Source organism: Macaca mulatta, chromosome 17 (assembly GCF_049350105.2).
Source record: "Macaca mulatta isolate MMU2019108-1 chromosome 17, T2T-MMU8v2.0, whole genome shotgun sequence".
NCBI classification, from domain to species: domain Eukaryota; kingdom Metazoa; phylum Chordata; class Mammalia; order Primates; family Cercopithecidae; genus Macaca; species Macaca mulatta.
The window spans coordinates 7,487,135-7,511,250 of NC_133422.1; the positions used below are offsets into that span (position 1 = coordinate 7,487,135).

At 43.8% G+C, this 24,116-nt stretch overlaps 2 protein-coding genes across 5 annotated transcripts in view; one reads left to right on the forward strand and one right to left on the reverse strand.

Moving 5' to 3' along the window:
• GTF3A (general transcription factor IIIA) lies at positions 1-10,492 on the forward strand. Its single transcript, NM_001435676.1, is given in 9 exon segments — positions 1-320; positions 2,475-2,575; positions 5,138-5,234; positions 6,102-6,190; positions 8,312-8,385; positions 8,951-9,031; positions 9,614-9,843; positions 9,940-9,999; positions 10,235-10,492. Coding segments are annotated over 9 exon segments (1,098 nt in total). The 5' UTR covers positions 1-119; the 3' UTR covers positions 10,400-10,492.
• The window catches only part of MTIF3 (mitochondrial translational initiation factor 3), a 14,885-nt gene continuing 1,213 nt past the window's right edge, over positions 10,445-24,116 (reverse strand). For 3 of the 4 annotated variants that reach the window (XM_015120795.3, XM_001095868.5, XM_077974311.1), the window contains exons 2-5: positions 19,502-19,569; positions 14,751-15,211; positions 11,883-12,040; positions 10,445-10,695 (exon numbers count right to left, since the gene is read on the reverse strand). In XM_015120795.3, coding sequence (XP_014976281.2) covers positions 10,477-10,695; positions 11,883-12,040; positions 14,751-15,210 — 837 coding nt within the window. In that variant the 5' untranslated portion in view covers position 15,211; positions 19,502-19,569 and the 3' untranslated portion in view covers positions 10,445-10,476. The remainder of the gene's footprint in view (positions 10,696-11,882; positions 12,041-14,750; positions 15,212-19,501; positions 19,570-24,116) is intronic. The other variant, XM_028837502.2, reaches the window with a different exon arrangement.

Genomic DNA, 24,116 nt, shown 5'->3' on the forward strand with positions numbered 1-24,116 from the left:
AAGTGTGCCGGCGTCGCGCGAAGGTTCAGCCTGGAGCAGTGGGCCGGGCGCGCCGGTTCCCGGCACGTGTCTCGGCACATGGCAGCGCGCCTGGCCCGGGGCGTGGAGGCGCCAGCGCCCTGGATCCGCCGGCTGTGGTCGCGGAGTCGGTGTCGTCCCTGACCATCGCTGAAGCGTTCATCGCAGCCGGCGAAAGCTCAGCTCCGACCCCGCCGTGCCCCGCGCTTCCCAGGAGGTTCATCTGCTCCTTCCCCGACTGCAGCGCCAATTACAGCAAGGCCTGGAAGCTTGACGCGCACCTGTGCAAGCACACGGGGGAGGTGAGGGGGGCGAGGCGGCCAACCCTGAACCTAGGGATGGCGGTGGCTCGCCAGTGGGCTCTGCCCAGCGGCCTGGGAAGGGCGCGTGGCCCCCCGGCAGCCACTGCAGTCATGGCCAGGGCCTCAGGCCCCGCTGTGCCAGGCGTTCAGCTTTGACATCCTGGACTTGGGGAAGGAGCTGAGGAAGTAGACAAGAAGTTCTAGGACCTTCGTTCTGCGACCTTGGCTTGGGGCTAAGCAATCATTTCCCCTTCTTTGATCGTGAGTCTCGGCCAGCCAAGTGCCTCTGGTAATCTGCAAATAAGTGCGAGGTTTGAGGTGGCCCACCACTACTAGACACCTGCCAAATACTGGCACCTGGGGTTGGTACAGAAGATGGGTTACGTGTACCGGGGGTCGTGAAAGCAGCATGTGCTCATTTCTTAATAACTCCACACTGGAGAGAGCAGTGAGCAATACAGGCAAACCCAGGGTTTCTGCTGCCATGGGCCTTCGTTCCTGGGTCGAGCCGACCAGAGCATAGGTGGGAATGACTTGCAGTGTTGTGGTCAGGAAAGGCCTCTCTGTGTGAGCCGAATAAGAAGGATCTAGCTATGCAGACATTTGAGTTGGGCAGAGAGAACGCAAAGGGAGCCTGTGGCCCTCGGGGTGGGAGGCAGGTGGGTGTATTTAGGTGCGGAGATCACGATATGAGTTCTGAGAAGTAGGTCTAGTAGGAGTTTGGATTTTATTTTGAGGGCAGGAGAATGTCAGATACCATGATATGACGTGGCAGCCCATGTCACACACAGGTGAGGAAAACGAGGGTCATGGAGGTCAAGGAATCTGCCCATCTTCCCAGTTTTTGGCAGAGCTGGGCTTCACACTGCCTCAGCTTAAGGCTCTTAATTTTTAACCACTGGGCTGCAGTCCATACCTTTGACCCTTGCACCTCCTCTAATTTATGGGCCACCTCCTCCAGGTGTCCTCATGGGCCTCATTCCTTACCCTCTCCAGCACTGGAAGGTGGACGGCTTCCTACTTGAGACCTTCTCTGGTTCTTTTCCTCTTCCTCGTGTGCCCTTTTCATTGGATCCTCTTCTGCCCTCTGCATTTCCACCCCACCCACTCCCTCTTGCAGTCTTATGTAGCCACTGGCATCACTCATAACATTCTTTATGCTTTGCTCCTCTGCCGTTCTTCTTGCCCGTTCTAGTCTCTAAATTCTGGGCTCTGTATTACCAGTAGATCCAAATAAGAGTTTGCCTTTCCTTTTAGACCTGTGTGCTGTATTTTGGATACTGGCACTACCAGTTTCCTTAATACAGGTTGAAAAACTTGGAGTCATCTTTGTTGTCCCAAATCTCTCATGTAGATTAATTTGACAAATGTTTATTGAGCCTACTCCACGCCTGCCACTGCAAAGTTCTGTGGCTCTGCCCCTGGTGATACAGCTCACTGTGTACCTGTTTGCTCGCTTTGCTCCTAGTACTCTTATGGAGGCCTGGGTGCCTCCCTCCTGGACACCTTGGTGGTACGCTTTTCATAGTTAGATGCACCAAACTGGTTATTTGGGTGTGTGTTTGGCTTTTACTGTAGATTCAAAATGAGTCACCCCCTCCCAACCCCTGAATCACAACAGGTGGTTGCATTTAGGGTGTTGAGCTGTTTGCTTCGCCCTGGCACCTGTGAGCTTTTTCAGGTGTGACACACTTTCCTATAGCTGTGCTTGGCATTCTCTTAGACACTGGGCTTGGCTGGGATGAGACAGGCCTCCCTCATTCCTCTGCCCTAGGCTTGCTTTTTACATGTTAAATCATGCGGCGGTGGGCATCTGTGCAGACAAGCCATGCTAAGAGCCAGGGCATCTTTAAGATGCCCTGTGAAAGCCTGCTGCCAGGTTGGGAGCAGGTTAAAAATGCTATGCCTGCTTATTTTAAATGCTGTTCATAGAACAAAAATCTGTGTAGTGACTTTGTGAGAAGTTGTGGCGTTTATGTTGTGTAACTTCGTGCAGGAACGCTGTGTCTTGCAGCAGGTGCACAGCTCTTATGAGTAGAAACCACCTCTGCATAGGAAGCCTGTGGCCTTAACACTAGGCAGTTTAAGCTTTTAAATAATACCAGAGTTACTTACTAGTGCAGGAGTTACATGCTTTTTCTTTTTTCCTGCTAGAGACCATTTGTTTGTGACTACGAAGGGTGTGGCAAGGCCTTCATCAGGGATTACCATCTGAGCCGCCACATTCTGACTCACACTGGAGAAAAGCCGTTTGTGTAAGTAGAGACCTGGTTTTAGGCTTTGAAGTGGGCTGTGTTGGGCATATAGACCTGGTAAGAAGACTGATTGTTAACTCATGAGATCAGGAATGTGAAGCCTGGCAGGGTGCGGTGGCTCATGCGTGTAATCCCAGCACTTTGGGAGGCGGAGATGGGCAGATCACTTGAACCCAGGAGTTTGAGACAAACCTGGGCAACATGGCGAAACCCCGTATCTACGAAAGTACAAAAATTAGTCAGGGGTGGTTTGTGGCCTGTAATCTTAGCAGCTAAAATGCTCATGAGTGAGGACAAGTTAAAGTGTATCAACACAATGGGATACCCTACAGCCAGGAAAATGAATGCAGATGCTCTCTGCAAAGCCATGAGAAAATCACCAGGGCACTTTAATTGAAAACCCAACGTGCAGAAGAGTGCTCCGTAGCCTACCTTTATGTGTGTAAAAAAGCTAGGGGGTGGAGGGAGGGGTGAGCAGTGGGTGTTGGGTAGGCAGGAAGCAACTATATTTGTATTTGTTCTTATTTGTAAAGAAGTCTTAAAAGTTACATAACAAAACTAAAAATGTCATCTGTTTTGGCAGCAGTGGGGGGTCCTGGCCAAGTAGGGGGTGGATATGGTAGGAAATGCCATGCAACCAGGAACTACTGGACAGTGACTCTTCCAGCTTGTGCTCTAGCCCAGACCGTGCCCCTCTTTAGCTGTAGATCCCCGTTTCCCACTGCTCGGGACAGCGCTACTTGGCTGTCTCTGTGTCTTCTTAAATTCCATGTGGTAGGCTGGGTGTGGTGGCGCAAGCCTGTAATCCCATCACTTTGAGAGGCTGAGGAGGGAGGATTGCTATGAGGCCAAGAGTTCAGGCTAGGCAAGATGGTCAGGTCAATCTCTATTAAAAAAAATAAAAAATTCCATGTGGCCCATATTTGTCACAGTCAAACTGAACTCACTTTTCTCTTTGATCTTCTCTCATGGTCTTGTCTGGAGAGGTGGCCTCGCTGTCTGTCCAGTGACCCATAGCAAAGATAAGGCAGCTCCCTGGACTCTCCATTCTTTCTCCCATCCCTTGCAACAGGTGGGTTGCCAGGTCGTGTAACTGACCTGTCAGATCCAGCAGCCACCGTCTTATCTCGGTCCCTTCCTTTGTCTGTGGGCCAGCCCTCTCCCCCAGTGCCCTCCCGCGCGCTTCCCTTAAAGCTGTGCAGTGCTTTCAAGCACGGCCTACATATGAAGTCCAGGTTCCAAGTGTGTCCTACAGTGACCTGTGTGATTTGGCCCTTTTCTGCTTCTCTTGCCCCATTTGCTTGACTTGCAGGCATGAAGTTGTGGTCCAGCTCTGCTAACTAACCAGCCCTCTCTCCAAGTGTGCCGGGGTCTCTCACGCCCATTTGGTTCCTGTCAGGACTCTTCCCCGCCTGTCCTCCTGCCCCACACTCGGTTGGGTTAGGTGCCTGTGTCAGGTTTAGAGTGAAGAATGGCAAGAAACCCAGCATAAGAGACGCTTAAACAAGATGGGCTTTTTGTCTTGTGTGACTGAAATGCAGAAATACAGAGGCAGGAGCTCTGGAGCCCCTTCTGACTGGTCTCTGCTATCTTCATCTTGGGTTTCAACCTCACTGTGCTGTTAGGGCCCAGCTGTTGCATAAGCATGCCGCGGGCAGGAAGGAGGAAAGGACGTAAGAGGCACGCCCCCCCCCTTATTTAGAGAGGTGGGCTGGACTTAGCCATGAGCCGCCCTAATTGCAGGGGAGGCCGGAGAGCGCGCTTACTGTTGGCTGCCTGCCCAGCTAACACTCAGCATTCTGTCCCTGCAGTTAGTGGGGGCTTCTAGGGTCTCTCCCATTTGTGGGCCTCTGCGCTGTGCCTCCCGTGGTCACTGCTGGCTTGTCTCTGCTTGGCCCTAGGAATGGGACAGTGCCTGCCCTAGGGTTATCAGTGAGTGATGGCTAAGACTGATGCTGGGAAGGGAGTCCTGCTTCATCCCTCAAGCTTTACAAAGGCTCATCACAAGAGGCACAAATTTTCTTTTGGGGAAAAAAAAAAAAAAAAAGGCTTTGCAGGGACTTAGATCATTCGAAGCCAAGATGCCAAGATAAGAACTAGAATGGCTTGATAAGCCAGGGAACGTAATGGTTCTGGTTCTGCTCTAAGTATCTGTTTCACCTCTAATGATAAGCCAAGACAAGTTTTATTGAGGCCTTTCTGGAAATGCAGTTTATAATGACATCTCAAGCACCATTAAGGCTGTCAGATTCTAAGCTGAGAATAATTTATCTTAAGCATGATTTAGGCCTGGTGTAGGCTTTTGCCCAGTGTGTATAAAAGATGACTGATGTAGTGTGTATAATTTCAGAAGCCTAATATGAAGAAGCCTCTTGTTACATGATAGTCATCAGGGTGAAAGGTCTATGTGGTATGGCTTAACACTCTGGAATTTGCTAAGACTATTTTATAGTATTACTGTTCTTTGGAATAATTCGCTTTTATAAAGCAGGAGGATATGTGTGTCTTAAAACTTCTTTTCCCTTGGTTTATTAATATTTTGGTTTATACAACTTCTTACAGTTGTGCAGCTAATGGCTGTGGTCAAAAATTCAACACAAAATCAAACTTGAAGAAACATTTTGAACGCAAACATGAAAATCAACAAAAACAATACATAGTAAGTATGATTTTATATGCTTAAATTTATTATTTATTTATTTTGAGACGGAGTCTCGCTTTGTCTCCCAGGCTGGAGTGCAGTGGCGTGATCTCGGCTCACTGCAAGCTCCGCCTCCCGGGTTCACGCCATTCTCCCGCCTCAGCCTCCCAAGTAGCTGAGACTACAGGTGCCCGCCACCACGCCCAGCTAGTTTTTTGTATTTTTAGTAGAGACGGGGTTTCACCATGTTAGCCAGGATAGTCTCGATCTCCTGACCTCGTGATCCACCCGCCTCGGCCTCCCAAAGTGCTGGGATTACAGGCTTGAGCCACCGCGCCCGGCCTTAAATTTATTTTTACACTTACTGCCTGTGTTGCTGACATTTTCAGCCAGGTGCAGTGGCTCAAGCCTATAATCATAGCTTGAGGCCAGGAAATTGAGACCAGCCTGGGAAACATAGTGAAATGCTGTCTCTGAAAAAAAACAAAAACAGAAAACAAAACAAAAAATTTTGGGGTAACAGAGAGATACCCTGTCTCTAAAAAATAAAAGTGAAAAACACAGTTTTCGTCAACCAAATTTTGTGTCAAATGTCTGAATTTACTTAATGCCATCATAATGATAAAGGCTTTATTTTGGAAGCAAACATTGTACAAATTAAAGTGTATTGGGAGACTAGTCCAATGGAAACATTTTTCCTTTTTTAAATGTCATATGGTTCTTCAAATCTTTTTGAGATAAAGCAGAATTTTACAGTAACAAAAAGGGTGAAAGTAACAATTATATAATCTCCAAAATAGTTTTATCTTGAGGATTCTGTTATGAACTGTTGATTTTTTTGACTTTCCATAAGACTAACGAGCCTTTACAATTTAAAATTAACAGTGCAGTTTTGAAGACTGTAGGAAGGCCTTTAAGAAACATCAGCAGCTGAAAATCCATCAGTGCCAGCATACCAGTGAACCTCTGTTCAAGTAGGTACTTCACGTGGCTGAAAATCCCTTGGATTCTAGGTGTGAATAAGATTGGAAATGCAAGGGTGGTGTTGAGCATTGTTTCATGTTTTTTGGCTATTTATATATCTTTTGAGAAATGTCTGTTCATATCCTTTGCCCAATTTTTAATGGATTATTTGTTTCTCTTGCTGATTTGAGTTCTCTGTAGATTCTGGATATACGTTCTTACTGGATGCATAATGTGCCAATATTTTCTCCCACTCTGTGGTTGTCTGTTTACTCTGCTGATTATTTCTTTTGCAGTGCAGAAGCTTTTGAGTTTAATTAGGTCCCATTTATTTCTATTTTTGTTGCATTTGCTGTCAGGGTGTTAGTAAGAATTCTTTGCCTAGGCTGATGTCCAGAGGAGTTTTTTCCAATGTTTTTTCTTGAATTATATTTATGGTTTCAGGTCATAAATTTAATTTGAGCTGATTTTTGTATAAGGTGAGAGATAGGGACCCAGTTTTTCCAGCACCATTTATTGAATAGGGAGTCCTTTCCCCAGTTTGTTTTTATATGCTTTGTTCAAGATCAGCTGGCTGTAAGCATTTGGCTTTATTTCTGGGTTTTCTATTTTGTTCCATTGGTCTAAGTGCCTATTTTTATACCGGTACCACCCTGTTTTGGCAACTGTAGCCTCATAGTATAATCTGAAGTCTAGTCAAAGGAAAAGAAGTCACTATATGAAAAAGATACATGCACATATGTTTATAGCAGCACAGTTCACAACTGCAAACACATGGAGCCAATTTAAGTGCCCACTGACCAATGAGTAAAGAAAATGTGGCGTATATACACCATGGAATACTACATAGCCATAAAAGGGAACGAAATGATGTCTTTTGCAGCAGCTTGGATGGAGCTGGAGGCCATTATTCTCAGTGAAGTCGCTCAGGAATGGAAAACCAAATACCATAGTTTTCACCAAGTGGGTGCTAAGCTATGAACCCAAAAAGACATAGAGTGATTTAATGCACTTTGGGGATTTGGAGTGGGGAGTTCGGGGAGGGGGTGAAGGATGAAAGACTACACGCTGGGTACAGTGTATGCTGCTTGAGGGACTGGTGCACTAAAATCTCAGCACCACTATAGGGTTTATCCATGTAATGAAAAAACACCTGTAACCCAAAAAGCCATTGACATTTAAAGCAACAGTGGGACAAATCTTCTGAAAGCTTCCTAATCAACATTTTTCTGTTAATATGTACTGCATATGTACATTTACATATTGGGAGCATTTTAAAGGTTTACTTTGCTCTAAAAGAAATATTTAATGTGTTTGAAAATAATTTTTGAGATTATTCTAGCTGTGGTTAAGCTTAAAGGCTGCGAAATTACTTAACTATTCAGATAGAGCCTGTGCAACTATATGAAATGTCATTATGGAGACATTCATTATGCTTTTCCTGTAGAACAAAACAAGTAATTGGGTTTATCTGCAGTTAGAGAGGGTTTTTTGAGGAACATGAGGGTGGCTGGACAAGTTGGGTAGACCTGCAAAAGGGCCAGCGGCTCTCTGCATGGCTCTGGCTATCTGGCACTTTCCCTCAGCTTGCACAGGCTGCCTTGTGCCTTGGAGTTGCTGCAGTGACCCTGCTTCTCCTTGCTTGTGGGTCTGCTGCTGCTTTGCTGCTGATAGCTTTAGCACAGAGGGGGCACGTGCTTTTTATTGCTCACCAGAGGCAGATGCATCTACTGCTGTGCTCTCTTGCACACCCCCTGTGCACCATCATTAGGAAAGCTAGTCACAAGTGATTCAGAATGGCTTAGGGGTTTACCTAAGCCAAGTCAGATAACCTCTCAAAGTATCTTTTTGTAGCCATGAAAGCAGAGTGTATTTTCGGAGGTATAAAGATGAAAACTGTTTAATTGGGTTAAAAAAAAGTAACGTGACTTTTTTCTTCCAACAGTTTGTTTTGCCCTAAAGCTGGTCAAGTAACTTGAATCTCACTTGTGATGAGGCCTACATTTTAACATGGGTTTGGTTATGGGAAGAGGAGAGACTTCAGTGGGAGAAACAGGACAAAGCGCCATTGACCCTGAGTGGAGTTCTCAGTGAAAATGGATTGGCTAATACCTCATGTGTTGCCAATGCAGGTGTACCCAGGAAGGATGTGGGAAACACTTTGCATCACCCAGCAAGCTGAAACGACACGCCAAGACCCACGAGGGTGTGTACGGACAGCCTGGGTGTGCTCCTCTGAGGGGGATGCCAAATCCTGGGTGCCTTTGAATCTGTTCCGTGATCACGCTGACAAGAAGGGAACTCTGGGGGCAGGGGACACCATCCTGCTTATTTGGGTCTTACATTCTTGTCCAAAGAGGCACTGTATGTGTCTGTTTTTCCACTACCATGTCATTGCTGTTCACATGTAATGTGGTGTTTGTTCACAAGTGCCTGGGTGCACGTTACACTGATGAATGTGCGGATGAGAGGGAAAGGCATCCTTCCTGTGAAGTCTGCCTATTCCATGATCATGCTGAGAAGACGGGAACTCTGTGAAGTTTGCTTCACAGGAAGGTGAAATCCTTAGAGGGAGGCACCTTGCTGTGCCACTGTTCAGTTTTACTATAACGTAAATCTTTTTTAGTTTTTATTCCCACCTCAGGAGGCTGAGTTGAATACTATTAGGAGGGGAATAGAAAATTATATGGGCACCTAAGTTTTCTTTGTAGTTATGGTCAGTGTTTACACTGAATATTCATGACAGACAATGCACCAATTTTTTTACATAGGCTATGTATGTCAAAAAGGATGTTCCTTTGTGGCAAAAACATGGACAGAACTTCTGAAACATGTGAGAGAAACCCATAAAGGTAAGGCAGGCATGAATGGCAGGCATGGTGTAAATGTTTGTCCCCACAGAACTCGTTTTATGCTTTTCAAGAGTGAAATGCTGTGCGCTTTAAAGTAAAAGGGTTTCTATATGATATTTTGTGAAGTGCTGGGTATGATGTTGGAAAGGGGAGCAGAGCTGTGCTAGGTCTCTGAGCCATCCCCTCCATGCACAATTAGCATGCTGAAGGCGGTGGCAGGTGTGTAGTGAAGAATTTCAGGAGGCACTGCTGTTCTGTGGGACAGCCTGGTAAATAGTACCCAGCATACTGGGGGACAAGGAAGGACACCGTTTGGTCTGCTTCATGTTCTATACCTCCCCGCAGTCACCTTCCTGAGAGCCCTGCCTTTTGGCAAGTGAGCAATGACTTTGTGGCATTTAAGAACTTCAGAGAGTTGAGACAAACTTCCTAGGTGATAAGAACAGGGGTTCCTTGGGAATTTCTGATTTGTATTTGCAAATCAGATTGTATTTACAGGCACTGAATGTTACTTATGTATTAATTTTTTCTAAATGGTGGTATCTGGGGAAATTGGTGAAATTTGTCTGTCTGTCCCACCAGAGGAAATACTATGTGAAGTATGCCAGAAAACATTTAAACGCAAAGATTACCTTAAGCAACACATGAAAACTCATGCCCCAGAGAGGGAGGTATGTCGCTGTCCAAGAGAAGGCTGTGGAAGAACCTACACAACTGTATTTAATCTCCAAAGCCATATCCTCTCCTTCCACGAGGAAAGGCGCCCTTTTGTGTGTGAACACGCCGGCTGTGGCAAAACATTTGCAATGAAAGTAAGCACTCACCCTCACAGTCGCGGTCCTGTAGTCTATGCGTTCACAACACAGTTTTCATATTAATATTTCATTAATAACTTTCTTTCATTTTAGCAAAGTCTCACTAGGCATGCTGTTGTACATGATCCTGACAAGAAGAAAATGAAGCTCAAAGTAAGTTGAAACTACTTAGGCAGCTTATTTTTCAAACAGAAATTGTTTAAAGCCAGAAGGAGTCTGGAATTCTTTTCAGCTGCTTTATTGTGTGAGTCTGCACGACTGCTGAAGACTTGACTTCCTCATAAAGCAGTGTTGTATACTATACCTGCTGGTACATATGACTGTCGTAAAATTAACTCAGATAATTTTGAGTTTGAATTCTAATCGTGTGTCTTCCTTATTCCCAAAGGTAAAAAAATCTCGTGAAAAACGGAGTTTGGCCTCTCATCTCAGTGGATATATCCCTCCCAAAAGGAAACAAGGGCAAGGCTTATCTTTGTGTCAAAACGGAGAGTCACCCAAGTGTGTGGAAGACAAGGTGCTCTCGACGGTTGCAGTACTTACCCTCAGCTAAGAACTGCACTGCTTTGTTTCAAGGACGGTAGACGAAGGAGCTTACTTTCTCTCAGAGCATGCTTTTCTTTATTAAAATTACTGATGCAGAACATTTGATTCCTTATCATTTCCTTGGTCTTGGTTCAAAGTGTCTCTTTTCTGGGTCTTTTGAGTTTCTCCATATGCCTTTTCTTCATTTTTGCTTAAAGGACGAAGAACACACATTAAAGCTTTTCCTCCTTGAACAGCTTGTGGCCTAGATAAGAATGTAGCCATTCCAGGCATAGTCTGGAGTATTTGATGAAATATCTCCTCCTAAAAAAGGGAAACAGCCAGAGATTAATTTAAAATCAGAGGCTTTGGTGCCTTCTAGTGTTCTGCTCGAACATTCACAAAACCCGGCACCCTTGATTAGCTAATGAGTTCATATAGATCTGGTTAGGCTGACTGAAATCTGTACAATAACACCATGTAACTAAACTGACATGCTGAATGCTTCCTAATTTTAAATCTCCACTTTGTCATGGCACTAAGAGGCTCCGTTTGGCTCAGATTACCCTCTCCCCCAAACAGAAAGCACTGGGTTTGGGCACTGGCAAAATACCTCCTCATCCCCAAGATGTCAGCTGAGCAGTTCTCAGCACGCTCTACTGCCCCTAACAGAGTCACTCTCAGTGGCTGAAACAAATGGATACCTGGACTCAAAGTCTGAATCAGCTGGGTTGGGACCTATGCTAAGTGACTCTACTGTGGAGCTGGATTACTAAGGATGCCCTTAGTGGATGCTAAAGTTATCTAACTTAAAAAAAAAAAAGCAAAACAGGTATTCCATACACTTCGGGGATTGGAAACTACGCACTTTCTAGAAGACAGTCTACATAATTAATACCCTTCATAAGTGCAAAGAGGAAACAAAAGATCAATCTGTAAAGTTTCTAATTGTCCTGTTTAAGGGTTATTCTACAATATATAAAACAATAGTATATTGCTTTTAAAGTATGAAACGTTTTCATATGGCTAAATGTAATGGAAGCTATATCTACAGTATGCTTAGTTTTGAAAAGCAAACTAGAAAGCTGTTAACATCACTGGGTGGAAGAATTACCAGTCACTTTGTCTTTATATTTCAGATTTTCTACATTTTTTTTTTTTTTTTTTGAGACTGAGTCTCGCTCTGTCGCCCAGGCTGGAGTGCAGTGGGGCGATCTCAGCTCACTGCAAGCTCCGCCTCCCTGGTTCACACCATTCTCCCGCCTCAGCCTCCAGAGTAGCTGGGACTACAGGCGCCTGCCACCACGCCCGGCTAATTTTTTTTGTATTTTGAATACAGACGGGGTTTCACCATGTTAGCCAGGATGGTCTTGATCTGACCTCGTGATTCACCCGCCTCGGCCTCCCAAAGTGCTGGGACTACAGGCGTGAGCACCGCGCCCGGCCTACAATTGTATTTTTAGATCAGAAGACCAAAAGCACAAGCAATGGCTTGTACCTTCTTTACTTACCATTTTATTTTCTGACACGTCTACATTTTTTCCTTTCTTTATAGTAATCCGGACTTGGCGTTCTTTCTTAATCCACTGTTGAATCTGTTTAGTCTTTGTGTCCAAATCATGTTGTCCAATATTTGAAGAAAAAGTCAGTTCCTTTGTCAGGGTTGGTCCTGGTTTGAAACAGGGTGCAAGGACTACTGACTAGTCCACCGTGAACCCCGAACTTCCCAACATGCCCATCATAAAATCTTAGGTTGCCACCTGACAGTCTTCTCGTCTGGCTTTCAGATTCACACACCAGTACATGTCTTTTCAAATGGGGGAGATAAACATAAAGGTACCAATTTTTTACCTGCCCTGGAAGGGTACTTAAAATCTGAAATGCTTCCATTTATTGTTAACCATCATTTGTTGAAAGAACACCAAAAGATAGTCATTTAAAGGATTAAGTTTGGCTTTATGGTACACTTAATATCCTCATCTTTCAGCTGTGGGTTGGCATCTGGGAGTGCTCTACCCACTCCTTTTGAGATGCTCTCCTTGCTACTAAGGGGTCAGCCAGACTGTTGGACAGGTAAGGGTCCCTACGTCCTGTGTTCATGCCCTCTGTCTCCAGAAATCCTGCCTACTGGAAAATTACAGAGAAGGAACAGGCTACTCAATAAAGGTGTTGGGACAATTGAGAAGTTTATAGATGACAAAAAGTTAGGTCTCCTCAGATGTACTAATGTTCTATAGGTGAAAAATACAACTTTAAAACAAATAGAAGAAAAGATAAAATGGTTTGTGATCTCAGGATAGGGAAGGAATTCATTAGGAAAAAAAGGTAAAAAGTGAAAAATCTAACTGGGATAAAGTTTTTTTTGTCATACACAACAGAGAACCCTGTAAATCAGGAAGAAAAACCATCTACATAGAAAAATTAATACAAACAGGCATTCACAGACGAGAAAAAATAGTGAAATACACATTAATTTCTCACCATTAAAATGACAAAAACTAGAGTCTGACAGAATGAGGGAGGAGGTAGAGAAATTGCATACACTGCTGCTGACAGCAGTTTGATGCATTTGGGTTCACAGACCCTAGAGTATGCAACAGTGTTCATCATAAAGATTGGGGGCCAGATGTGCTGGCTCACGCCTGTAATCCCAGCACTTCGGGAGGCTAAGGTGGGCAGATCGTTAGAGCTCAGGAGTTCAAGACCTGAGCAACATAGCAAGACCCCATCTCTACAAAAAATAAAAAAGCCAGGGATGGTGGTGTGTGCCTGTGGTCCCAGCTGCATGGGAGGTGGAGGTGGAAGGATTGCTGGATCCCAGGAGATGGAGTCTGCAGTGAGCCGAAATCACACCACTGCACTCCAGTTTGGGTAACAGAGCAAGACCCTGTTTTTTTTTTTTTTTAACACAGGGTCTCACTCTGTCACCCAGGCTGAAGTGCAGTGGTGTGATCATGGTTCTTCACTGCAGCCTTCGCCTCCCGGGCTCAAGTGATCCTCCCACCTCAGCCTCCCGAGTAGCTGGGATCACAGGTTTGCACCACCACACCTGGCTAATTTTTAAATTTTTTGTAGAGATAGGGTTTTACTATATTGCCCAGGCTGGTATTGAACTCCTGAGCTCAAGCTATCCACCTGCCTTGGCCTCCCAAAGTGCTGGGATTACAGGCCTGAGCCAACATGCCCAGTGACTTTTTTTTTTTTTTTTTTTAAAGTGACATAGTTTGATGTCCTTATTCTCCCTAGTTGGTCTCTTCTGAATTTTTTTTTGTTTTCCAGTCAACGTCCTTGTTAAATGTGGTGTTACAAAACTGAGCTGCAGATAACGTGATTTTCTGAAGGCACACAACCTCACGACGCAGTCCTGGGAGCAGTCATCTGACACCTGTCCCCGTGCGCCATCCACTGAACTTTCATAATGATTAGCACTTTTTAGGAACTATGAAAAACATCTTTGCTTAATACCCAATTCATGACTTCTGTGAGGCTTAAATGGCAAGTGCCTTGTGAAGTGACTGGTTGTATATATAAAAGAGTGTTGCTACTGATACTGTAACAAAACGCTTTGGCATGGGAGATGCTCTGTGAATCACTTCAGAGTTTAAAAGGTACTTCCAGGCTGGGCGCGGTGGCTCACGCCTGTAATTCCAGCACTTTGGGAGGCTGAGGCGGGTGGATCACTTGAGGCCAGGAGTTCAAGACCAGCCTGGCCAACATGGTGAAACCCCCGTCTCTCTTAAAAATACAAAAATTAGCTGGGCGTGGTGGCGGGCACCTGTAATCCCAGCCACTGGGGACGCTGAGGCAGGAGAATTGCTTGAGCCTGGGAGGCGGAGGTTGCAGTGAGCACACATCGCACCACTGAACTCCAGCCTGGGCGGGAGGCAGAGACTCTGTCTCAAAAAAAATAAAAAGGTGCTTCCGGATAATTAACCAAACACCTCCACTTTAGAGATGAAGAAGGGGAAGAAAACTAAGTGACTGGCCTGGCAGAGGGCAGAGGGCAGAGGACAGGAAACTTGAACATACCCCTCCCAATCTCATTCCGTTTCACCCATCAGCTACTCAGCTTGCCGCGGCACTGGGAGGCGGCCACAGGATGGGAGAAAGAGTTCTCTTCACTTTGGTCTGTCTGCCTGCTTTCTCCTACATTTTACACAGGTTTAAAAGGAAGAGACAATGGGCAGGGTATTATGGAATACTGGGAACAGAAGTAAGTGCAGGAAGGAGGAAAGACAGACACTAGGAATGGTGGTGGAATCGTGAATTTTCCAGTTTCTCATTTCCCTATTGTCACAGGCACCTTGACAAATGCTAGAATTTAAACTGCTGATTTGTAGCCCTTAAAGGATTCAGGGAGCCAACAGCAAAATACCTACCAGTTTTGGGGCTAGCCTTCTTCATCTCCCTCAGCCTCTGCCGCTCCTGGAGGATCTGCATTCCTGTCATGAGCTGGTACTCTGCAGGCTCTGTGCTGGCGTTCCTTTGAACCAGTCGCAGGTCTCGCTCATCCATAAGTCTAATCACATCTGCTCGGTGCATGTTTCCCATATCATTGCCCTTCTCATCAAATAAGTGAACAATTCGCTGACTAATTTTTCTTCCAATGTTACCAAAAGCTGTTTGACTCTTTTTTTTCTTTTTTCCTTCATTCTGGGTGTCTTCAACGGTACTAAAGGCTTCTGCATGAATTAGGAAGGAGAGTCTCGGGGCAGAAGCAATAGGGAACGACTGTGCTGGTGCTGTCTTTTGCACGATGTGTTTACCAAAACATCTGACGCAACTATTTTCAGACTTTACAGTTTGTAGTGTTAATCTCTTTAGAAAAAGAGCAGCCATCCTAAGAACGTAGTAAGAAGAGTTCATTAAAATTCAATCACTTATTCCCTTGGTCTGACATTGTGGTACACGGCAGGGCATGTGTGAGGCTGTGGAGGCTGTAATTTCAAGTGTGAAGGAAACTGCTGTTCTCTAGACTTTCAGATCCACACACAGGAAGTCTACACTGATAAAGTGGACTAGCAGGTGACTCTGGCCAGACTAACTCACTCATGGTGGTACTGTCCCCAAGACAAGTGGCGATTAGAATAAACCGGATTTGCAGAGCACTTTCACTTTTTTTTTTCTTTTCCTGTACCCATGATCTCATTTGACTACTTAAGTTGGCCCCTGAACAACTTGGGAGTTAGGGAAACAGACTCCCAGTGCAGTTGAAAATCTGTGTATAACTCTGACTCCTCAAAAACTTAAAATAGCCTGCTGCTGACTGAAAGCCTTACGAATAACATAAGCAGTTGATGAACACATATTTTGTATGCCATGCGTATTATATGCTGTATTCTTACAACAGAGCAAGCTAGAGAAAAGAAATGTCATTAAAATCATGAAGAGAAATATATTTACTATTCATAAAGTGAACATGGATCACCAGAAAGGTCTTCATCCTCACCGTCTTCACATCGAGCAGGCTGAGGAGGAGGAACAAGGGGAGGGGTTGGTCTTGCTCTCTCAGAGGTGGCAGAGGCAGAGGAAAATCCACATATATGTGGACCCCATGCAGTTCAAACGTGTGTTGTTCCAGGGTCAATTGTATTTCTCATGCAGTGCCAACTCCAAAAGCAAATATCATCTTAGGGGTTTATTTATGAGGATGCAATACATAATATGCTTGGTGATTCATAAACACCAATTGATAAACTTTTAATATAATGAACTGTTAACAATTTTTCAATACATCTGATGGTACATAGCAGATAGGAACACGTTATGGGAAAGGGACCTCTCCAGGAAGGAAGCCAGCCCACTGCAAGAATAACTGAGACTGTCGGAAAACACTGTGACATAAATCAAAGTGCTGACTGACCGCATAAACTATAAAGATCATTCTCAAGGTAAGGCAGGTATTATTACCAAACGTTAACAGAGGCATGTATGGTGACAGCGCCTTTACTTCATTTCTATGAGACTGAATTTGAAGCACTTACAAATCGCACATTGATTTTTTAATTGCTTTTCTGTCCTTCCATTCGTGCATTTGGTAAATCTTAGAAGTACAGGCTGAAAGAGTGCCGAGAGGACCCATTAATCTCATCTAGGGCATGCTAGGAATCATTAGAGAATCACAAACTCCGAGAGGTGTGACTTGTCAAGATGAAAGAGGAAAACAGAAGGTGTCTCAGGGTGCTTCTCAAAGAATGGTCCCAGAATCTCCTGGGGTGTTTAAAACTGGAGGTTCCCTCTGGTCCCTGGCTTTGAGCCCACCGGGCTGTCCAACCCACTGATCTCTCACCCCTCGTGTTCAAGAGTGATATGCAAAAAATATGGCAAATTAAACAGAAAGTGATGGACATGCATATTCTCAACACCCTCCTTACCTAGTATGGTAACACCCAACACTAATTTACAGCTCTGGTGCCAAGCTCTTCTCTGAGTTCCACACCTGTAGGGTTAACTGCCTACCCAACCTCTCCACTTAGATATGTAATAGTCATTGAGGATTAACGAGTCCAAAGTTCAATGCTTGCTCCTCTCTCAGTCTTCCCTGTCTCATGTAATGGCAACACATTCTTCTGGTTGCTCAGGCCAAAAATACCAACGTTACCCTTGACTCTTTATTTTCTCTCAGCAACCCATCTGCAAAACCTACCGTTCAACCAGTATAACCACTTCTCACCTCCTCCACTGCTATCATCCCACTCCCAAACCGCTGCTCGACTGCAACACAGTAAAACTGTATCACAGTGACAGCTTCCTGACTGGTCTTCCTGCCTCTGCCCTCACGCCCTAGAGTTTATTACTGCCAGGGCACATAGAGCAATCCTTAAAAATGCGTAGGTCGGATCACGTTCCTCCTCTGCCCACAACCCTCCCCTGGCTAGTATCTCTCCAAGTAAAAGCCAAGCCCTCTACCATGCCCACTGGTCTGTGCCGACTGTGCTTCTTCTGGCTCACTCTGTTCCAGCCTCCTTGCTGTTCCTTGTAAACAGTGAACACACCCATCCTCTGAGTCCTGGCACCCAGAAATTCTCTCCCTGCAATACTCTTCCCTCAGACAGCCTCATGGTTCATTTACCTCGTCTCTGCTCAAATGCTACCTCTCAGCAAGTCCTTCCCTGACCCCTCCATAAAAGAGCAAACCCCAACACTCTCAAACCTATTCTCTTGCCTTTTAAAAACTTTACTGCATTTATCACTGCTGGACACATTATATATTTATTTGCATATACATTCATCATCTTTCCTCACTGGAATGAAAGCTTCATGAGAATATGGACTTTGTCCATTTTGTTCACTGCTACGTTCCCTGGCACTACAGCCCAGACCCTGGCTCAGCGTGTACATGTCGAACGAATGCATGGGCCAAAGGAAACAGCCAAGGAGCTACGGCGGGGCTGCTGGCATTTAACCTCCAAGCCTTCGGATGCATCACTCCCTGCCAATGCACACGAATGCCTGCAAGCTACACCCTTCACATTTCTAGCTGGCATTTCAGACACCGTCAGCATTCGTGAGGATCTGTGGCCAGATGCTCCATCCACAGTGCATGACACGCATTGATTTATGGTTATTACCCAGCTGGCGGCTCCAGCTGTAGATGCGGTCAAGGCTCTAAGGTGGGAGCAAAGTGATTTTAAATCACTGACATACGGTTTCTTTTGTGAATGGAAGAAGCTTCCAAACCAAAAAAGAAAAATCTGAAGAGATCAGACAAGAATTTTTTTTCACTTATCATCAGAAAACCAGCAACAGCATCCAGTCCCAAATGTCACCAGTATTCTGCTAGGGGACGCTTAAGTTCCTGCTCACAAGCCTGCTCTATAAACTTTATGTCTAAAATCAGTGTTGTTTCTTTCCAAAGTCTGTATCAGCAAGAAGGATGTAGAAGTTACCACATGTAAAATCATGTTACTAGATATATATAAATTTAAATAATCTTGATGTACACAGATGAAACAGTCCACTGCAATGAAGCTTTAATACTAACTCAATATTGGCTATCTTTTTCCCTTAGTAATTATGAATAAAAGCTAAAGTGCCTTGTTTAATAAATTATCAACATATTAAAATTAAAAAAAATTTCAAAATGTAGGATTTTTTTCAAACAAGCAAACAAAATAACTAGATATAGGAAAAGATGGAAAAAAATAAAAATGTTGAAGACAAAAGCAATTCTTTCCCCTATTTTTCCTAATTGCCAGTATTTCTCAAATTTTTATAAGTATTATTTTTATACTTGAAAATAAACTTTATTTATTTACAAAACAAAGACTATTTCAGAAAAATGATGTAGGTTTTTTTTAAAAAAGCTTTAAAAACACTTTCCAAGAAGGAAACGAAGGAAAGGGAAAGAGCAGAAAAACACTGGAAGTATATAACTTTTAAAGTCCTTTGCCATTATTGAAATTTAAGTTTAAATTTTTAAGAAGCTTCCATTTTTTTTGATGTCTAAAGCAAACAATGCAATTCATTGCAATTAAGCTTTAATACTAACTCAGTACTTGCTTTAAATCAGCAAAATTGAAAATATACGTTTCTTCAAAATAGGCCCTTATAGATAAAAATATAAATACGAAGTTAAAACAACCTGTAATATTACATTTAAATTGCAGCTATCAACATAAATTCATAATTTAAAAACTTTTTATTAGGGAACCTTTCAACCTCATACAGAAAAAACTGGATAATAAACAGCACCTGCGTTTCGTCTTTACCCCTCAACTATCTCCCCGCAGCCATCTAGGAAGACTTTCAAAGTAAATCCTACTTTTTCAGGAAATAGTATGTATCTCTAAGAGGTACTCCTTAATCTTTTTAATACTCACAATAACATTATCCCAATTAAAAAATGTTCCTTTATGTCGTCAAATATTTAGCTTTCAGATTTCCATGATGGTATTATTATTTTGTTTGTTTACATGTCATTTACAGTTTGGCAGCATGAAGAGACTCCCACTGGTCAATTTTGGTGTAATTTAAACAGTAAGGCATAATTACTGTCATTCATGTCAATACACTGAATATGCAAAAATCTATGAAAATGATAATTTGCCACAACTGCATGGGACTATTATCTTGATTCTTTACTTTGAAAATTGGTAATTAAGTAAAAAGAACTAAGCATTTATCCTACCTTTTTAGGAAGAACTGTAATCACCCCCGATTGATGAGAAACAGCTCTTCTGTAGAGAAGAATGATAGCTAATAAACACAAAAGAAAAGCAAAAGTAATTAGAAAATCATGCCATGCACGATGTCTCACACCTGTAATTCCAGCACTTTGGGAGGCCAAGGCAAGAGGATCACTTAAGGCCAGGAGTTTGAGACCAGCCTGGGCCACATAGCAAGACCCAGTCTCTACAAAAAATTAGCCGGATGTGTTGACATGCAGCTGTACTCCCAGCTACTGCTGAGGCTGAGGAAGGAGGTTCACTTGAGCCCAGGAGGTTGAGGCTGCAGTGAGCTCTGATCACACCACTGCACTCCAGTCTGGACAACAGAGCAAGACCCTGTTTCCAAAAAAAAAAAGAAAATCACCATTTTTCCAACCCCAGTGAAACCACGGATTCAGACAGGGATGGATGCAAGAGAGCTGATGCCGAAGGGTCACCACAGATGACTTTCAGACTGAGAGGGAAAAGCACACTCTGCTGAGGAGACAGCTGTCTGTCATCCCAAGCAAACGTCAGACTCAGCATCTCCAACAGTGGGACAACCTGCCATCCTTGCCACATCTCCGGATGGGAAGCTACTGAAGTGCATGGCGCCTTCTATGAAGCAGCTTTGAAAAAAGGTTTGACCTGAACCTGATGCAGGGTCTAGCTTCCAGTTTCCAGGGGATACAAGGGCCAGACTCAGAGGAACAACAGAAGATGCCACAAGGAAACAATCTGACAAATCCAGATGGAACAAGACACCTGGTTAGTGTCTAAAAAAGCCAATGTTATTGGGAATGAAAAGGGAAGGGGAAAGCTATTCTTGAGTGGAAAAAAAAATCAAGGAGACATAATTATGCTGAAAAGACATGTTGGGGATGAGGGGAAAATCTGAATAGAGACTAGGTATTAGATACTATTAGAGACGTATTGTTAATTTTCTTTGAGACAGGTTCTCACTCTGTCACCCAGACTGGAGTGCAGTGGGGCAATCTTGGCTCACTGCAACCTCTGCCTCCCAGGTTCAAGCGATTCTCCTGCCTCAGCTTCCCAAGTAGCCGGGAGTACAGGTGTGCACCACTACTGCCCAGCTAATTTTTGCATTTTTAGTAGAGATGGGGTTTTACCATGTTGGCCAGGCTGGTCTCGATCTCCTGACCTCAAATGATCCACCTGCCTTGGCCTCCCAAAGTGTTGGGATTACAGGCGTGAGCCAGGGCACCCAGCCTGTTAATTTTCTTAGGTGTGAAAATGGAATTCTTAAGAAACAAATGCTGAAGTATTGAGGAGAGTGTCATGACATCTATCACTTGCTTTGAAACCATTCAGCAGAAAAGATAAACAATGCACTTATGGCAGCATTTGCTGAATCTAGGTTATGGTTATATGGGTGTTCAATAATTAATACATTTTTAAAGAACAAATCAATAGCCTAGAGGGAGGAACAGTTCATTAGTAATGCCAATGTAACTATTCCAGTCTGTGTAAGTTCTAAATTTCACTGTAATTTAATACATTGGCATTCTGGCTTTGTACATAATTTTAAAAAATATTCCCTTTATTTGTTTCAAGCCTATATCTAAGTGACCCATAAATAAGGAACTTTATAAACTTAAAATTCTGATTTTTTGGTAATGCATACTGCCTTTATTTCTTCATTTAGTTTTCCCTAAACTCAAGTGTAAAAGCCTTATCATAAAATGGTGATGGGGCAGGATGGGAGGAAGGCTGGCATAAAAAAAAGTACACATTAGGTACAATGTACACAATTCGGGTGACGGTGCACTAAAGTCTCAGAATTCACCACTATATAATTCGTCCATGTAATGAAAAGCCATTTGCAGTCCAAAAGCTACTGAAATAAAAATTTTAGAAGAATAAAATAAATGGTGATGGTTTCAGTTTGAGGCAGAACTGGTACAATTTTTTGCTAGTGAACGGTTAAAAGTCAACTGGTCTACAATGGGGCGGTGTTTCTCAGAAACCAGGGCCTGTCCGCATCACCTGGGGATGCTTTTCAAAACACAGATGTTTCCTCTTCCCTATCCTGTTCAGAACTACTGGGTTAGGCCAAAAAAAAAAAAAAAAGAAAAAAGAAAAAAAGATGAACTAAGAGTAAGAAAACACTATAACTGGGGTCAAGGGTAGTTTGAGCTAGGATGCCTGAGACTGCCCCTAACCTTTCAAGGTTGATGAAAAATAGGAAGCCACGTTCTCTGATGAAAATCTCTGATGCCTCTGTGACGTAAACAACACTAGGCTGAATAGGCCTCAAAATAGAAACAAACGCTTACATTCTCCTGATAATCCTGGTGCATCTGCTGCACTCACTCCCACAACTACACTCTCCGAGACATCCACAATATTCTAAAAGTCAATTATCTTAATGTCAATTACTTATAATACATAACTTTATAGTATGATATCCATTTTTAATTCGATTACTCAGACTTTATCTGAGTTTTGACAAGTGCATACACCTTTGTAACCAAAACTCCTATCGACAAAACATCACCATCATCCCAGAAAGTTCCCTCTTGCCATTTCCATGTCGATCTCCATCCCCAAGAGGCAACTATTGTTCTGATCTTTTCCCATCACAGTCTGTCCTAAGACTTCATATAAACGGAATCAAACAGTATCTACTCTTTGTTGTAAGGCATCTCAGCATGTTTCGAGATTAATTCACGTTGTACGGATCATTACTTTGTTCCTTTTTATTTCTAAGAAGTGTCCTCCAAGTATATGAATATATCGCAGTTTTAAAATCTAGTTTTCTGTTAATGAACACCTAGGCTGTTCCCTTTGTTTTTGTTTTTTTGTTTTTTTTTTGGCCCTTACGAATAGCTGCTGTGAACATTCTTGTACCAAAAAAAAAAAAAAAAAAAGACAATTATTACTGCTCCAAAGGACAGCTGTATTCCCTGTATTATTTTGCATTCCACTGGAAGTACTGATAAAATATTTGCAAGGAAACTTCCTGGAACATAATTTAAATATGTGGTTTAGGAGATATGAGGGGTGTGTGGGTGGGCATTCTTTTTTTTTTTTTTTTTTTTTGAGAGGGAGTCTCGCGCTGTCGCCCGGGCTGGAGTGTAGTGGCCGGATCTCAGCTCACTGCGAGCTCCGCCTCCCGGGTTTACGCCATTCTCCGCCTCAGCCTCCCGAGTAGCTGGGACTACAGGCGCCCGCCACCTCGCCCGGCTATTTTTTTTTTTTGTATTTTTTAGTAGAGACGGGGTTTCACTGCGTTAGCCAGGATGGTCTCGATCTCCTGACCTCGTGATCCGCCCGTCTCGGCCTCCCAAAGTGCTGGGATTACAGGCTTGAGCCACCGCGCCCGGTCAAGGGTGGGCATTCTTGTCCAATAAAAAATTAAATCACTTGCATACATTTGAAATCATGTGGACTGAAGAGACGAAAATAACTTCTATTATTTGTTCACTCACTGCTTTTCTCATATAGCTGATATTCACAAGCTCATACTGTTATCTGTTCTTTCCTGGGAGACTGGATCAAAGTTGCATAGACTCTAGCAGACTAAATATTTGTGAAATTAATTTTGCCAATTCTCACGACCCTAAGAACTCTTTTACACCTTCCAAAGAAGTTTCATAAAGTCCTTGTTTCTGCCTGCAAACTGTTTCGGTTGTCCCATTCTAGCCTGAGCAGTGCAGCCTTAATCCGAGAGGACCAGCACTACCTTACTGGGCCTTCATGCTGCCCTCCCTTGGCTCTGGTTTTGCTCTTCCATAGGAAACACAAAGTGTACTCTCCATAATGAGGCTGAGCTGTTTACGTGCTAGAACTCCCACTCAGAACACTGGAAAAAGCCAACATATATCTTTGGCCAATTATTTAACCATATTTCTTTAGCTATTAAGTTGAAATAATAACCATATGTTTTTAAAAAGCTTTTAAACCCAGAGCTAAAGACTCAGTATTAAAAACTGGACTTATGGCCGGGCGCAGTGGCTCACACCTGTAATCCCAGCACTTTGGGGAGGCTGAGGAGGGCAGATCACTTGAGGTCAAGGGTTCAAGACCAGCCTGGCCAACATGGTGAAACCCCTCTACTAAAAATACAAAAAAACTAGCCAGGCCTGGTGGCACGAGCCTGTAATCCCAGCTATTTGGGTGACTGAGGCAGGAGAATCACTTGAACCCGGGAAGCAGAGGTTGCAGTGAGCTGAGATCGTGCCACTGCACTCCAGCTTAGGCATGCAGCCTAGGCAACAGGGTGAGACTCTCTCTCAAAAAAAAAAAAAAAAAAGGAACTTATTCTCCTATGTTAACCCTATGTTAGTCTTCTTCCAGAACTCTAGTGATGGGGTCACCACCCATCCACAACCTCCAGTCACCTCCAAGACACCTTTGACGCCTCCACTTTCCTTCACTTTCACAGTCAACCCAACACCAAGCTCATCGACTTCATTTCCTAAATCCCGCTCGAATCCATCCAGTTTTCTCCGTATCCACTGTCACCACCGTCAGTTTAAAACATCGACCACCTAGTTTGGATTCCTGCCAGTCTCCCAACTCGGCTTGAGCCCTGGCAACCAGTTCCCACTGCACTGCGGTCACTACACCCGT